We start from the raw sequence: 15,654 nt of genomic DNA, 5'->3' as shown, positions 1-15,654 counted from the left end.
CAGACAGATGGAGCTGAAAGAGAAATGGATGCTCTAAGCATCTACTCAGATTTAGAGTCACAGAGAAAGGAAAAAAAAGCAGACCTGAAGGTGCAGGGGTGTGAAATGGGAGCAAGAGCTGACAGCCCCTAGGCTGTGGAGCAGGGTTAGACACAGCTCTGGAGGGAGATGTCTACAAGCAGCAATCTGGTCTTTGGTAAAAGACAGATAAATCTGGGAAGTCCACAGGTTTTCAACGGAGCTCAGCTGTGAACAAGATGGAACTGGCCAGTTTGAGAGCAGAGGAGTAAAACTGGTGCTCGCTGGGAGGCAGCCAGGAGCAAGGGTGACTCTGCGGGCCAGGGAAGTTGCATCCCACCCTGAGCTGGGGTCAGGGATCAGAGGAGACAGCTCCGCTTAAGCCCAGGAGGGCTCCCTGCCCTGATGGAAAAGACAGATAGGTTTTTCAGTGTTTTATCTCACTGTTGCTGAAAGAGCTGAGTCTGTCATTATTTATTGCCATCTGTTAGAGAGACAAGAATGGCAGCTGCTAACAGTGATACCTTACATCTCATAATGTCTTTCATCCCCTAAAACTCGAGCCCCCAAGGGATTTACAAAGACAATGCAACCAATCCGATGCCATAAGAAGAGTTTCTCCTTGGGCTGGTATCAATTAGTGGAAATTTAGCTGTTCCTTGTAAACTATTTGCATCTCTGGGAACATTACATTTATACAAATGTGTTTATATGACCACTAACAGGCAGCAGAGCTCAAAACCTCTCATGAGAGATCTGGCCTGTGCAGGTGCTTATAGGAAGGCTTGTATCAGATACCTGTTGTGACAAACCTCAGGTGGAATTCATCACATTTTTGATTCTGAAAGAAATTTGTCTCTCTTTTTCTTATTTTTTTGGTCCCATATTTTAAAGGCCTGGGTACAGATCCATGCACAGTAAGATTTAGAGGTGATTATAGTGATCTGGGAAGCAGATGTCTGACATCAGTGTAGTACACAATGCCTCCCAGAGACTTTTTCCCTTGCACAGGAAAAAGTATCTTGATCATACTCCACTAATCTCACTGAGATGAATTTGTTATGGAGGCACCAGTAAATGCAGAGCTGCAGTACAGTGGCTGCATGTGTCCAGTCCTGTGAGTTGGATCCAACACAATCAGTGTTTTGTGGCTCCTCTGTTCCAGAGCTTTGCTCCAGAGTCGGCCGATGGCCGACAGATGACCTTGTACATGTTTCCTGGGTTCCTCGTGGCTCGGTTCCATCACTTATGAAATAAGGATAATGTCACTCACCTTGTCTGCAAAATGACTTAAGATCTAGTAATAAAAAATACCGGGAAGGAGCTTAGGTGATATTACTATTTTATATCTATGAGAATGCAGATACCAAAGCAAATTACACCCGTGTGCAGGTCATTCTGTCCCTTGAGGGGGAGAGAGGGAAGGGGATTTCTTAAGGAGCAGCCATCTGCCAGGCTTACAGAATAAATTACTGAAGTGTGTTATCAACAGTTATCAAAACTTGCTGGAGCGGAAAGAATTTTAAAATGCTAATGAGGTTTCATTTGTGGAGCTTTGGTTGGGCCAGTTGGTTTCCTTTCTACATTTCTCCAGGCTGACTTTGCACTGCCTTTCAGTTCCGGCTTGGTGTCCAGTTCTGGCTCTCTTGTACTTTCTCAGTGTGGTTTCTAGAGAGAGTGAAATCATCCTCGCTGAACTGTTTCTCATGCGTATCATTTTGCATTGTGTGGAGCGGGTTATTTTAACAAACTCTAAATTTTTACAATGCCAAGAAGTAGGAGCGTTGATTGCATTCCTGGAGGCTGCCTCCATATCCCAAGGATGTGCATTTCCATTTTATTGTCTTCTATTTTTGCCTCATTTTGGGGAGGAGGAAGGGCTGGAACACCCTTGGGACAGGCAGTGACTGTCTGCGGGCTGGTGTGGCCGCAGTGTGGAAGGAGGGACACGGGCAGATCCTGGGGAAGTGGCACCCAGCCCACACGTGGCACACACATGAGCTGCCCTGACAGCCCCTGGGCAGCCGCAGGGATCCAGCTGTGAAAAACCCCTGCTGCTGCCTCCGGCTTTTGAAGGCTCGTTTAAGCCCTAAAATAACAACTGCCACTCCCTGCTGAGGGAAACCAGCCGGGATTAGCTGAAGCCTCCCATTCCCCGCTGTCTAGTGAAACAAGGACTTTTCCCTCTATGTAAATAGGGTGACATTGCTGCCCTCCCCTTCTCCCTGGAGGGGAGCTCTGTGCTCCAGCCCTTCTGCCCTCCTGCCCTCTGACAGCTCCTGCCCATGGTTTACAGCTCAGGGCACCAAAGGCAGTGGAAGACATGTGCTAACCCAAGGAGACAGCAGATGGGTGCAAGAGGTTTTAAGAACAGCTGCTGGTGTCTCATTCAATAATCCCATTTTTAACAAATCCATGTGATAGCAAAAAATACTGGAAATTAGGTTTTTCTGTCCTCTCTCATCTCTTGAGCCACACTTGACCTGTTCAACATGATCTAGGGATTAAAGGCTTGTTATTTTAGCTCCTCTACAATAGATCAGAGTCTGACCTCTGCCAGGCTATTGAGCCTTGACTGTTCTTTGACTCTCCACTTCTTTCTAGCTTTTTTTTTTGTGTGTGTGTGTCCCAGGACTTGTGATAGTCCACAGATGTGACTTCTGCTAAGTGGCTTTTTCTAATCACTGTGGACTGTGGCATCAGCCCAATGTGTTGGTTGCAGCACATTTTGTAGCCCTGAGGCTCCCAGTTCTCCAGTCTTAGAACTATGGAAGCTGCCTCAGAGAGGAAAGGCTTGGCAGCATCACTCCTCAGCATCATCACCCCTCGGCAGCATAAGTGTGGCCAGGAGGAGGAAGGAAACCCTTGCTCTTTTCTAATGAGGCTATATTTTTCTGAGATCAGAAGGGAGAGAAATTGTGAAGCCAGTATTGTCAATACTGCACTGGAGGCTGTGGGCTGAGCTGTCTTTAGTCACCGTGCCACTGCCGTGCTTCAAACTAATCACGCATTTGCCAACACAACACTCCTGCTAATTCCCTCAATTCCCAGGTGGGGAAGTCGTGTCACTGAGATGCAAAGTGGCTTATCCAAGGTCACCCGTAAGGAAATGACACGGAGGGGGAGAGAGCTCGGGCTGACCGACTCCTACTGTTTCCCACTGCAGCTGGTACCCCTCGGGAAGGTGTTGCTGATGGACAGGTGTGCCCTGAGGGTACCGCTGGATGCTCTCCAAACCACTGGTTTTGCTACGGGGGGAAGAAGATTTATTTTTTTTCCTAAGAGGGAGAAGCAAAAGGTCTGTCTGGGGGTCAGCGAGCGCTCTGGAGAACAGCCGGGCCCGTTTTTGCCCAAACCCCGGCTGGCAGCTGCTCCAACAGATGCCAGCGGGTGTTCGCCGGAGCGCCGCACCCCCGTCACCGCCCCGCGCAGGGCGGGTTCCCGCAGCCCCCGGGCACCCCGGAGAGGCAGCGGGGCAGGCAGAGCACAAGGGCAGAGGCATCCCGGGCTCGGCCGCGACTCGGGCGGGGCGGGCGGGGAGGGACCGCGGGGCGGGTCGGGGGCGGGCGCGGAGCGGCGGCGGGAGGCGGGCGCTGTCCATGGCCCTGCGGAGCTCCGGGCGGCCCCGGGCTCCGCCGCGCCGCCGAGCGAGCGAGCGATGGGCAACACGGTGCACAAGACCCTGGCAGGTACCGGCGGGGGCTGCGGGGCGGGGGGCGCGTCCTGCCCCGGGGGATGCTGCGGGCGGGCGGGCGGGGGGAGCCGAGCCGGGGCGGGCGGGCTGTGCCGAGCCCCCGGTCCGAGCCCTCGGTCCGAGCCCCCCGCGACCCTGCGGAACGGCCCGGGCTAAGTCGAAAATTTCAAGGGTTTTTTACAATATGATTGTTTTCAATGACCCGCGGCGGGCACCGGGGTGATGCTGAGCGCGGGGCACGGCTGCGCCCACGGGGGAGCCAGGGGTGCGGGTGAAGTGGGGCTGATCCCGCAGCTGAAGCGGCGATCCCCAGCCCTTTGGCCGAATCCTCTGAGGGGCTTTCTGTTTCATTTTCCCATCTTTTTTTTTTTTTTTTAATGGAACTTTTTGATGTGGAGAGACCTTAGTCGTTCGGAGTCGCCAGAAGAAAACTGTTTGAAATGAGGTCTGAAATGTTTGTTGGGCTGCCCTGGTTTTTAAACTGCCTTTTAGCAAATTCTGCTCTTACACGAGAGATGTACAGATTCTTTTCCTTTGCAAGTTCATAACTGTGGGGCTTTCCCCCCCCCCCAGAGAATCTGTGCATAATAAAAGCAGTTGGTCTCTATAGAATCAACAGTGTTGAATTACTGAGCCCTTGCCAGGCTGTATCTTCAGCTAGTTTGCTTTTCTTTTCTACTCTTGCAGAGCCCCTGCATTGCATCCTTTGTACTTCGGGCTCCCATAAATAAAAAGGGTATTATTAAACTTATTTAAAAAAGCAGGAGGACCTATTGAACACATACACATGCCTCCCTGCAATCAGCCAGGGAGCTGAATATAGAAATAAAGAGAGGAATAGATTTGCATTTGGATGTGCCATATATTGTCTTTGCAAAGAGAGGGTGCCTGGGACCTTCAGGGCACAAAAGAAAGCTGCTAAGCTTGTGGTTTAGCTATGAACCAGTGATTAGATTTCTGGTTGCATCTCCTCTCATTCTTTAATACATTTAAATGGGGCATTAGCTCCTTTCACAATAAGGAAGTTTTCATTTTATTAAATACTTCACCAACTGGCAAATAAAGGCATTGTAAGGAGTGCATGACCTTGGAGAAAATTCATTTTGTGGCTTGGCTTTTCAGCTAGAGGCAACAGCAAAGGGCACATGCTAAAAACCTTGGGGGGAAAAAAAAAAAGCCAGGGAAATATCCTTGGGTCAGGAGAGGTTACCTCGATAGGGCTAGAACTTCCCAAAGAAAAAATATCTGTACCTGCTGGGACGTGGGATCTAGCTGTGAGCTCTGTGCCAGAAGGCTGAGAGTTGTATCAGCCGTTCTGCCTGGTGCTAGAACAGTCTCTCCTGAGCAGCCTTCACATGCTCAGCCTTACACACGTGAATTTAAAAAAAGGGATGACATCAGCTGCACCGCAGCTCTGTGATTCAGGAGTTCCTCGCGGTGCTTTCAAAAGAACTTCCTAAGAAAGAGGAAAAGTTTGATGGAGAAAAATGAAGGCTTGATTTATGTAGACCTCCCAGCTCAGACGTTTGTTCTAGTGGCCTAGAAAATCTCTGTCCTATCCTGCCAGGTGGAGACTGTCTGTAAGGATCCCTTTGCTGGGGATAGTCCATTTGCAAACATTTGTCAAATTGCGCAAGGCAAAGCTATGCAGGACACTCGAACGCCTTTGCTAATGTGCTGGATGATGCTGAAAATATGTCTTTTCCCCAAATTCAGCTGTGTTCTGTTTTTACAGAGTAACGACTGTCAGAAGCAGCTGTTAACCTGTGGCTGCAGAAGAGCTTTTGGATGTTTGTATTTTTGAAATTTATAAATGTATTTTGTTGAGTTGGACCCAATTCAGCAATTTTTCACATTGATGTGCTCAGATGAATTGTTTGGCTTTTGTTATCCAAATGACATTACGGGGGGAAGCAGATTTAGAACTGTTCTTGGAACAGACTTTTTGAAAATGATAAAGTTTTTCCGGAAGAATGAATTGTTGGATGAAATTCTATTTATAAATGCTAGAGCTGTTTAAAATTACTCAAAGATAATCAGTCAGAATTACATCTTTCCTCTTCTTGGTCCAAAATGCACCTCTTTCTTCACCCTGGCAGTCTGAGCAAGGCACTTTCACTCTCATTTTGACTAACAGAGGAATTGCTCTCCCCTGATCCATAGGCTGAAGTAACTTATTAATAAAAACCAAACAACCAAACCAAACATCCCCAAACTAAAATTTGCTTACTTGTGTTAAATTGATTCACTGTAGAATAATTTTTGTTGTTCACCATAAATAGCTTAAGGTGGCAAAAGGATTTTCTGGCTCCTGGAAAAGCCAAACAATCAACAGTTCCGATTTTATAGAGAAATACTTTTTTCAAACAGTGGAATTCAATTTTAAATCCTATTGAACGTATTTCAGCTCATTTTTATCCCTAAATTTGTTCAAATGTTTTCTGTGCTTGTTGCATCTTTAAATTCTTGCACAGCTTCATCCTTTCTCTCCACATCTCCATGTAATGATACGAGAGCACACGCTATCGGTGCCGGAGAAATTTGTGTCGGGAGCTTGGGAAACTTGTGTTTGCCAGGTATCTGATGGTTAACGCACAGTGGGTGAAGGCTTTGTCAAATTAACAGCGAGGTTCTAACCAGAGTGGTATTGAAATGAGTAATAGGCTGTGGCTAATGAAAGGCAGCTTCTATATTTGAACGGGTTGAGGAGGCATTTGAATGGAAAAGAGCTGAGATGTGTCAGATATGCTTAACAACAGGCCTGAGGTGGTGGTGGAAATTACTCTTATCTGGGTGACAGCTAAATGACACAGGACACATTGCTCCTGCAGCTGGCCTGACCCGGAGGGGTGAGCACAACCTTCGGGCTCCTCTGTGGCTCCTGGTGCCAGCCCATCGCTGACCCTCCTGCATCTCCAGTGGGAGGATCTTCCACTGCATCTCCAGCACAGTGTGGGAATTTACACTTGGATGTCGACATTTTCTCGCCTCCCTCCCCTCACCACTCACTGCCCATTGTTTGAGGTGATTTGCTGGCAGGTGGTTAGGCAAGAGTGAATTCTTTATTATTGAGGCATGGCGTTTTCCTGTCTCCTGCAGGTGATAAAGTAGGAGTGCAGCATTGCAGCCGATGGGCAGAACCTGGCCTGGCCTGCAGAGTGGGCTGGGAGGCCGTGTGGTGGTGGTGGTGGGTGGGTTGCATATGGACATGGGCTTTATGCCTTTGTGGCTGGTTACCTGCGGTGCTCCGCAGAGGGTTGCTCTGAGTTAACTCACAGGTGAGAGAGGCAGCAAGCAGCACACCCCAGCATTGTGGATGGGGCTAATTGTTCCGTGCTAATTGCTGTCCTTGGCAGAGACTTTGAACGGGGTTCAGAAAATGGTTAATAGCCGGTGGGGGCACGAAGGTGCCGGGAGCTCAGTGGGGCTTCAGGACTGGCAGGTTGGCAGAGCTGAAAATTCCCCTGACCCGGCAGAGCCCTTGCATGCAGCTGTGAGGAACTATGTCTGGGGGACTGGAACAGGCAGCAAGTGTCCCTGTGGTGCATGGCAGCTCATTGTGACAGGGTGAAGGTGGACAGCTGCTGGGGCAGGCAGGGCAGGCGAGAGGCACTCACTGGCCAAGACACAAGTGAAGGACTTTCCATTTGGGATCCAGTTGTTGATCCTGACCCAAATAGGGTCATTGGTATTTAACAAAGGAGCCAAATTCCCTATTTAGAATCTGGCTGGGATCTGATTGCAGTGCTTCTCCCACAGCCTTCCTCACAACTGCGAGGAATACCAAGTATGAGTGGCATTTGTGTCTGGTAAACACAAGGGAGAATGGGGCTTGTTCTGGCAGAAGTGACTTAGTTTCAAGAAATTATTTTGTATTCTTAAGAAAAAGGCTTTTAATAACTAACCCTTTCTCAGGGAGTCAGAAATCCCAATTTTAGACCTTCGCCAGACTGATGCTCCCATCTGCCAGGCTTTGTGAAACAGTAGTGGTTGTAGGGTCCTGGTTACACCAGAGCAACAGGAATTTACAGCTTGTGAGTAAAAGGTGATGTTTCCATGTATCCCTTTTTCAAAAAACTGATTCACTTCTTTTGTAAGAAATGAGGAGCAAAGACCATGTGGTGGGAAAAGATATCTCTGCCTTTTCCAGGGGCTAAAATCTTGGCTTCAAGGAGCACTTTTGTTTAGATTTGTTTTCTGGTCCCTGCTCCCCCTTTAGGTGCTAGTGATGAGTTCTTGGTATTGTGAGGAATTCAGTAAATTGTTTGATTTGGCTCCAGTCTGACTTAAAGAAAACTACAAAATAACACTTTCAGGTTGTTCTGGTTTGAGTGCAAAAGATACCTGTTCAGACCAGTTTTTGGTTTGGGTTTGGTTCAACTCTGATCAACACTAACTGCAGGTGTTAATCCACTGCTATTCTACCTGTTTTTCTGCATCTTTTAGGCTGGGAGTTGAAGTTTCTAGAGTCTTGCCTTCATTTTGATGACTCCCTGTGTGACCTTTGAGCAAGTAACTTTGTCATAGTCTTGCTTTGAATGTAAGGAAGGTAGAAAACGCTGTTTGGCTCACATGGATATACAAGAGTTAATTAATTATGAAGGATCTTCATGAAGAAGGTCAGAGAAGTGCAAAAAATAAATTAATTCGGTACTTCCTTAGTAGCTTTCTGCTTTTCCACTCTTGAAAAGGAAACCTGTGAAGCTGCTCAGCCCTCACTGTGATTTAGAGCTGGAACAGGTCGATCGTATGCTGAGGACTATCTTTAACCAGCCTTGCACAGTACATACCCAAAACTGTGCTGCAGCCAACTGGCACAGTTAATTCAGCGCTGCCATTGGTATCTTGGCTGCTGAGACTGGAGACACAACTGTACTCGAATCCAGGAAGGCACCACCTATCAGGACAGCGTTAAATGGAGCTGTGTGTCATGCCCCATGGCTGATGGGCTGTCAGACACACACGGGATGTTGCCAAGTGTGTCATTAAAGCAACAGCTTTTTGTTCTCTCCACTGTCAGGCTGGGTAATGCTGGGCAGGTGCCCTCTCTTTTACTGCTTATGCTGTAGAGGGGAATTGCTTTACTCAGAGGTAGGATATCTGGCAAACGGCACTTTCCCCCTTTTATTTCTTTAGATAATTGCTGCAGGTCAGGAGGACCTTTGTGTCACCATCTCACCCTCATGTAGATGCTGAAAATCACGCCCCTAAGTCTATGTGTGTAGGCAAAACCCTTAGAGAGCCCTCACCGCAGGCAAAGGAAATTGCTGCTTCCCAGCACATTATAATTTGACAACCTATGGAAGTGCTTAAGTGTGTTTAAGGTGTTTAGGCAGTGAAGTTTAAATGTACGGGCATTAATGTTTGCTTGACATGAAAGGGATGAGTCACCTTGAAGCTTATGCTGTGCTTCTCTTCCTGTTCTAGTAAGAATCCTCTTTGCATGTCATATTCAATGGCTTTTCAATTAGGAATGCAAATAAGCACCTCAGTCCTCGTTAGCTCCAGTGGATTTAGCATTCAAGCTCATTGAGTTTTGGAGTTGCACTTTCGGGCAGTCAGTGTCCTGCTGCACAGTTTGCCTTGAAAGGAAACATTTTCTTTCTCATCAGCATCCCACTGTTTACAGAGCCTATCTGTGCAGCTTGGAAGCTAAATTAAGAGCAGGCTTTCCTAAGGTGGAGCGTGCACGTCACCGTGATGGATGTGGTGGGTTCAGGAGAGAAGCAGGGAAGCAAACCTGCTGAACCAGGCTGGGGTAGAGTGAGTGAGAACCCCTCTCTTGCTGGGGCAGCTGCATGTGCTGCAAGATGGGACGAGGCCAGGTGTGATTCCCTGAAACATGTGGCAGATCCCATCTGAGTTTCCTTATGGGGAAGGTGTGTGCAATCTCCTCCGTCTCTTCTCTTTGTATTTCCATGCATCTTATCTCTTATGTTGGTCTCCCTTCCCCTGCCCGGAGCAGTTTGGTGTCCTGGGCCTGCCGCTGGTTCTTGCCTGCGGCAGCCAAACCACAGGGCTGACTCATGACCTGCACCTTCCCTGCTCCTCATGGGCTCCTGAGCCACGCTTTTGGGGCTTCCTGGAATCAAAATACAGTGTTCTTCAGACTTACCCAGAGGGCAAAGGTGTGCTCACATACCAACAAGTGCAGAAACAGATGGGAGCCCAAAGGGCTGTTGGAAAGGACCTGACTCCATGTAACATCTTGGGGAAGCTTTTCTTGGGACAACTGGAGGAAGTTTTGCTGTAGGAGGATTTCCATACTTTGTTCTGTCTTCTCATTTAGGCAACTTCTGACCCTTGCCCTCAGTGTCACTGCTCTGCTGCATCCTGGAGGGGACAGACCCTGTGCCAATGGTCCATGTCTGTTTGGTGGCCCCAGTGCCCTTAGCTTGCAAAGTCCTACCACTTCACTGAAGAGCTCTCCATCCCACATCTTTGAATGCTGCAAATTCAGCAGAACTGTCCAGAGGCATCAGCAGGAGCAGTCCCTTCCCAAGGGACCCTTAGATAAGATATGTACCCATGGGAGGACTTTTTTGGTGGGAAGGAGGTGCTGTTTACTCTGAGTTGTTCCATGTTCTGATGACGACTGTATTTGTTTTCCCTCTATATGTTAAAAAGCATGAATCATTGGCATTGAGATGTCTGGTTGAAAGTTTTATTTCAGTGTACCTGTGTCAGCTTTTCCCTTCAGACCTGGATGCCCTGTTGTCTCAATTATTGAGTGCTGGAACATTAAATTCCTGGTATCTGAACAGTTGAAGTGGGGCTTTGGGGAGGAGTGAGGGAGGAGAAAGTGATTTCTTGCTTGTTAATTTTGTTTTCCCCTCTGTGTCCAGGGAGATATCTTCCTCTACTTTGTGTAAGCAGGGCTTGCTTTCCATCCAGGAGCTTTTACTCTCTCGGCTCTTTCAGACCTCTGGCAGTGGAGCAGCTCAGAGGTCTCCTACTGAGAGGATCAGACCCCATTCCTTCCCCTGCTCCAGCGAAACCATGTCTTTTTCTCCTTTCTGCACCAACAGGACCAGTGTAAAGAAAATCAGAACATTAAGAAATTACTTTTTGCTTGCTGCTGGAATTACATAGGAATATTCTTTAAAGAAAAAAATATTTAACTGCACTTCAAAGCTTCCCAGTGCAGCAGAGAAATCACATTTAGGATTTTTTAAGAGCTGCTGATGCTTTGAAGGGAGAAAAATGGATGGAGTTGTGTTTATAGAGTTGTTGGCCAGATAGTTGCACTTAATGGGTTTCATTTTTGAAGTTTTCTTGTTTCGCTGTGGATATTTACATAATAATGAGACTTTTGTCCTTTAGGAATTCTCCTATTTTAACTGTTTTCCTGTCATTGCACTCCTGATGGCATAATGTCTAATGGTTACATGGGAGAAAAGACCACATAAAAGCAAAGCTCTGATTTTCATTGCTCGTGTGGCAACACGGAAGACAGTCAAGAAAGAATTTCCTTGAGCAAAAGTTTTCCATCAGGTTTCCAAATGCCAGGGAAAAAAGTTGTTTGATTTTTGCACTCCTCCATTACTCAAACATTAAATCCTCCCAAGTCCTGCCTTAAGAAGCCAAAGATAAAAGATACACTATCCCATTTGGCAGCACAAATGAAATAATTTCATTGAAGTTTATCTTTCTTTGCTCAGCGATAACTGGTACTGTGGCAACAGCTTTTCTCGGGCTGTTATCTGGTTTGGTCTCATAGGGACACTGGCTTCTCAGCTTAGTATGTTCTGTAATTTATGGAGTGCAGTTCAAAATTATCTCCTCAGTGTGATGCTAAGGTTGAAAGCATAATTCCTAATGAGGGAAAGTTGCTATTGCTTGGGGTCTTAAACTTGACATAGTTGGATAGAGCTTTTCTTCTGGCAACAGAAAACACTTGCTGCTTGGGATCTGTCTGTTCTAGCATCCCGATAGCGGCCAAAATTGCTGTTAAGAGGAGCAGCTAAGAGGCTGCAGTGAAGTTTTTGGGGGAGAAGATAGGACCAGGATCTCTGAGTACATGCTCTCCAGAATGCAGCCAGGCAGGTTATCACCAATGCCAAGCCTTGGTGGAGTACAGTACATTGAAATATTTCTATCATTGGAGGTCTTAAAGGACAAGTTTGTTATTCATCAACTAGGAATGGAATTAGTAGAGCTGGTCCCATTATGGGTAGAGATGGGCTAGATAATCCTTGTGGGCTCCTGGCACAGCAGTGTGTCCTGGAGAAACACCTCTTTAGGGGCTGTTTCATGGCAGTCCTTTCCTCAGGACACCATCAAAAACTTGAGGACTTTGTCCTGCAGAGTGAAAGAGTTTCTAAATATGAAAACTGAAATAATTTAATAACTGGCTGTTGCTTCACTTGTAGTGATAAAGAGCATGTTCCATGCACGTGGAAGGCTTACAGATATTTCAGTATGCCAGGCATTTTGGTTGATCTCTCCTGGAAAGGAGATGTCCTCTGCAGAGTTCAAGGCAGATCTTCACACTGGCATCTGATTTGAGTCTTACATAGCAATTACTGGTGATTTGGCACAGCAGAACAGCACCACTTGTGCTGCTGATGTGATCAAAGGGAGAGGGTGAGAAGGACAGATGCTTCACAAGGCAGAATTTCAAGGAAATCCATCTCAGTTAAAGTTTATAAAAACTGATCTCAGCCAACAGACCCTATAGTGTGTCTTTAAATATCCCAGCCTTGAACAGCAGTCTGGGTCATGCCTGGGAATTGCTGTTATCCAGGGATATTATGAGGGATAAGAAGAGACAATGCAATATACAACCACAGACACACAAAGACCAAATGCTGTTAAGTATAAAAAAAATCAATCTCCTGAGTCTGAGTGTTGTTTCCAAAAATGTCTGAGTGGCTCAGGGCAGACTTTGATTGCAGGTTGCTTTGCCCATCAGCAGGATGGGTTGTGCTGGGCTGAGGGTGCTGGCTTTGTATGGACTGGCCAACAGCTGCCACCAGTGCAGGAAAGGTCCTCCCTCTTGGTCTTCATCAAAGGTTGGACTGGATGGTCTCAAAGGTTGGACTCAATGATCTTAGAGGTCTTTTCCAGCCTAAATGATGCTGGGATTCTGTCTTGTGGATTCAGAGATCTGACAACAAGTGCTTTATGTAAGACCTTTCGTATCCATGGAATTGTGCAGGAAGGGAGATTTTTTTCTGAAATAAGAATGCCTTCTTCCAAATTAGCTTGTCCTGCTGCTGACGTCATCCACTTTGAAAAGGGATGTGAGCATGCCAAATACCAGTGTCTGCACAGAGATACTGGCAATAATGAATCTGTTGTCTGTTTGCACCCTGCCTGCTTCCAGAAGAACTTTCATGTCTAGACAAAGGATGCAGCTCACCTGCAAGGCTCATCTATCCCCTCTGTTTGTTTTGATATTGCATAGTAATTAAGAGATGAATTTATATTTAAGGGTTCCAAGAAATGCCTCTGCAACCCCAGTGTTTATGTAAGAGAGAAAAAGAAATTCATAATTTATTGAATTTGTGTGTGTTCTGCTGGGATTATTCATTGGAGGAATGTACTAAGTGATTTTTTTGTATCCTAGTAACCAACTGTGGTTGCTTTTCCATGAATAATCTTTATAGTTTAACTTGACCAGTCAAATCTAGAAGGGAAAACTCAAGTAAATTAAATTTATCAAGGCAAATAATTACAAGGCACAGATAGCTTTTTGCAGGTGAGAGAGAACAAATTTTTTTCTCCCTCATTTAACTACATAATAATCAGATTGACAGATGCTGTCTGGAGAGCCTGATTTTACCAAGCAGAACAATAGTGGAAGTTTGACTTGTTACGAACTAAACTTCAAAGCTGGATTTGTTTAACATTCATAATTAATGAATTGGTTAAAACAGTCCTTTCCTCCCTCAATGTGACGGTTTCCAGCACTTCCTAATAGCAGTGCAGATTATTTCCCTTCTGTGGGTGCCACGGTGGGGGTCCCCCACAGCTCAGGTTCCCAGCTCTGCCACTGGTTCATCTGCCTTACAAGGACACTGATGATCAGTTAATAAAATTCTCTGTGAAGACATTTCTCCCTGAAATTCCAGCCCTAAGTGGAACAGCCAGAGTTTATCACTTAATAGGAGTGTTCGTGTTTTTCTTCTTTAAAATTTATTTTGATTCAAAATTAGCCCCTTTTCAAAATTGTGTTTCAAGGGATCACATTTTGTTCAAAATGCCTCTTGGTCTTGGAAATATTAAAAGATAGTTTCAGAAGCAAAACAAAGATAAAAATTGGCTTCCCAGCTCCCTGGATGTGTTCCTTGTTTCTCCCACCCTCTTTGAGCACTCAGCTGGCCATCTCCAAGCAGAGGGCAGAGGTACATTCCTCCCAGAGAGGTCAAAACTGCTCCTCATTTTAAACCAAACTATTTTCGAACCATCTTTTTGTATGCATTCCTATTTAGTAAATGTTTATACACCCGTGTGAATTAACTACACTCCTGTAAATACCAAAGTCTATGGTCACACTGGTAGAATCAGTCTCCAAACCACATCAAGCAGCCCTTCGCTGGTTGCTCAGATTTTCCTTTGAGATGAGATTAATGGTATGACCTCATTAGACAGTCCCAGAAGGAGAGAGAAGCCTTCCCTGTGTGCCTCTGGATCTTGACCATATTTTCTCCCATCTGATTTGCTGTCTGCTCCTTGTGTCCTGGACACAGCCCTGTGCCGACCACTCCTTGTTTCTTTTTTTCCTGTGGACTAAAGGTGATGGGCAGAAATGTTGGGTAGGAAAGTGCCGAGTACGTTCCTGTGCTTAACATTCCTGTATTTCCTTTTTCTGTGCCTATTCCTGCGCTGAGCCAGGGCATCACTTTGGAGTGTTGCTGTTGTGCCTCTCCAGCTGTCATTCATCACTGTAGGCTCACCACCTCAGATCTCTGCCCTACCCAATGAACGCTTTCCCAAAGCTCTCCCTGTCTTTTTCATAATCTTTTCCCCTGGGGCTAACAGCGGTACTGGGAGCACTGGTTGTGACTTGTTTCTCTCTGTGTCAATGAAAGAGTAGCTGAAGGGAGCGATGCTGCCTTGTAGCTCAACATTCTGTTGCCTTGGAGGGCTGTGGGGTTTGGAAATGCTCTGTCTTCAGGGAAGTGACCGTTGTTGGGAGAGTTGTTTGGGTGGAGCTTGGTTTGTGATGGAGGGGTTGGGGTCAACCCCTTCTCCCAGGTAACCAGTGATAGGATGAGAGGAAATCACCTCAAGCTGTACCAGGGGAGGTTCAAGAATTTCTTCATGGAAATAGTTGTCAGGCATTGGAAGGGGCTGCCCAGGCAGGTGGTGGAGACCCCACCCCTGGGGGTGTTCAAGGAACGACTGGATGTGGCACTCAGTGCTCTGGTCTGGTTGACAAGGTGGTGATCAGTCACAGGTTGGACTTGCTGATCTTAGAGGTCTTTTTCAACCTAAAGGATTCTGTGATTCTGTGGTCAGGCACATACCAGAGGGCAGACACACCTTGCTGTGGCACACGCAGCACGTCCTCTATGGATTTGAGTCGATGGTCGGAGCTGTGCCAGGATGGACATTGGCCACTGCCATTCAGATGATTTTCAGGTTTATTTTTAGGCTTCCTGAATGCAGTCCCCTTCAGCTGAGGCCAATTCCTCGACATGCTGGCAGACAAGGGGCCGGATGACACCTGTAGCACCCAATGTCTGATGGATTTGGGACGAGGGAAAGCCCCTGTGTGGATCTGTTTTGATGACTTCAGGCTTTGGCATCCCTTTTTTCAGCATGTTTCCAGCTCAGAAGTCCCAGGGAGATGATGCAAGTGGGAGACACTTGGTGCCATCTATTTCAGAGAAGCAGAGGGACAACTTGTAGTTGTGTTGCTGCCAGTGTTTTATTGTGGCCAAAACCACAGAGGCTCTAAGCTGTCAACACGTAATTGTGTATTTTTTGTTTGG

General features: G+C 46.6%; 1 protein-coding gene across 1 annotated transcript in view; it reads left to right on the top strand.

The window, feature by feature from the left end:
• Nucleotides 1-3,619: 3,619 nt before the first annotated feature.
• NEURL1B (neuralized E3 ubiquitin protein ligase 1B) overlaps nt 3,620-15,654 on the top strand; it is a 33,002-nt gene continuing 20,967 nt past the window's right edge. The window contains exon 1 of the mRNA XM_027643639.1: nt 3,620-3,707. Coding sequence (XP_027499440.1) covers nt 3,677-3,707 — 31 coding nt within the window. The 5' untranslated portion in view covers nt 3,620-3,676. The remainder of the gene's footprint in view (nt 3,708-15,654) is intronic.

Source organism: Corapipo altera, unplaced genomic scaffold, assembly GCF_003945725.1.
Source record: "Corapipo altera isolate COAL_440 unplaced genomic scaffold, ASM394572v1 75, whole genome shotgun sequence".
Taxonomy (NCBI): Eukaryota; Metazoa; Chordata; class Aves; order Passeriformes; family Pipridae; genus Corapipo; species Corapipo altera.
The sequence above is the reverse complement of the archived record's forward strand: the minus strand, read 5'-3'. Positions and strand labels throughout refer to the sequence as shown.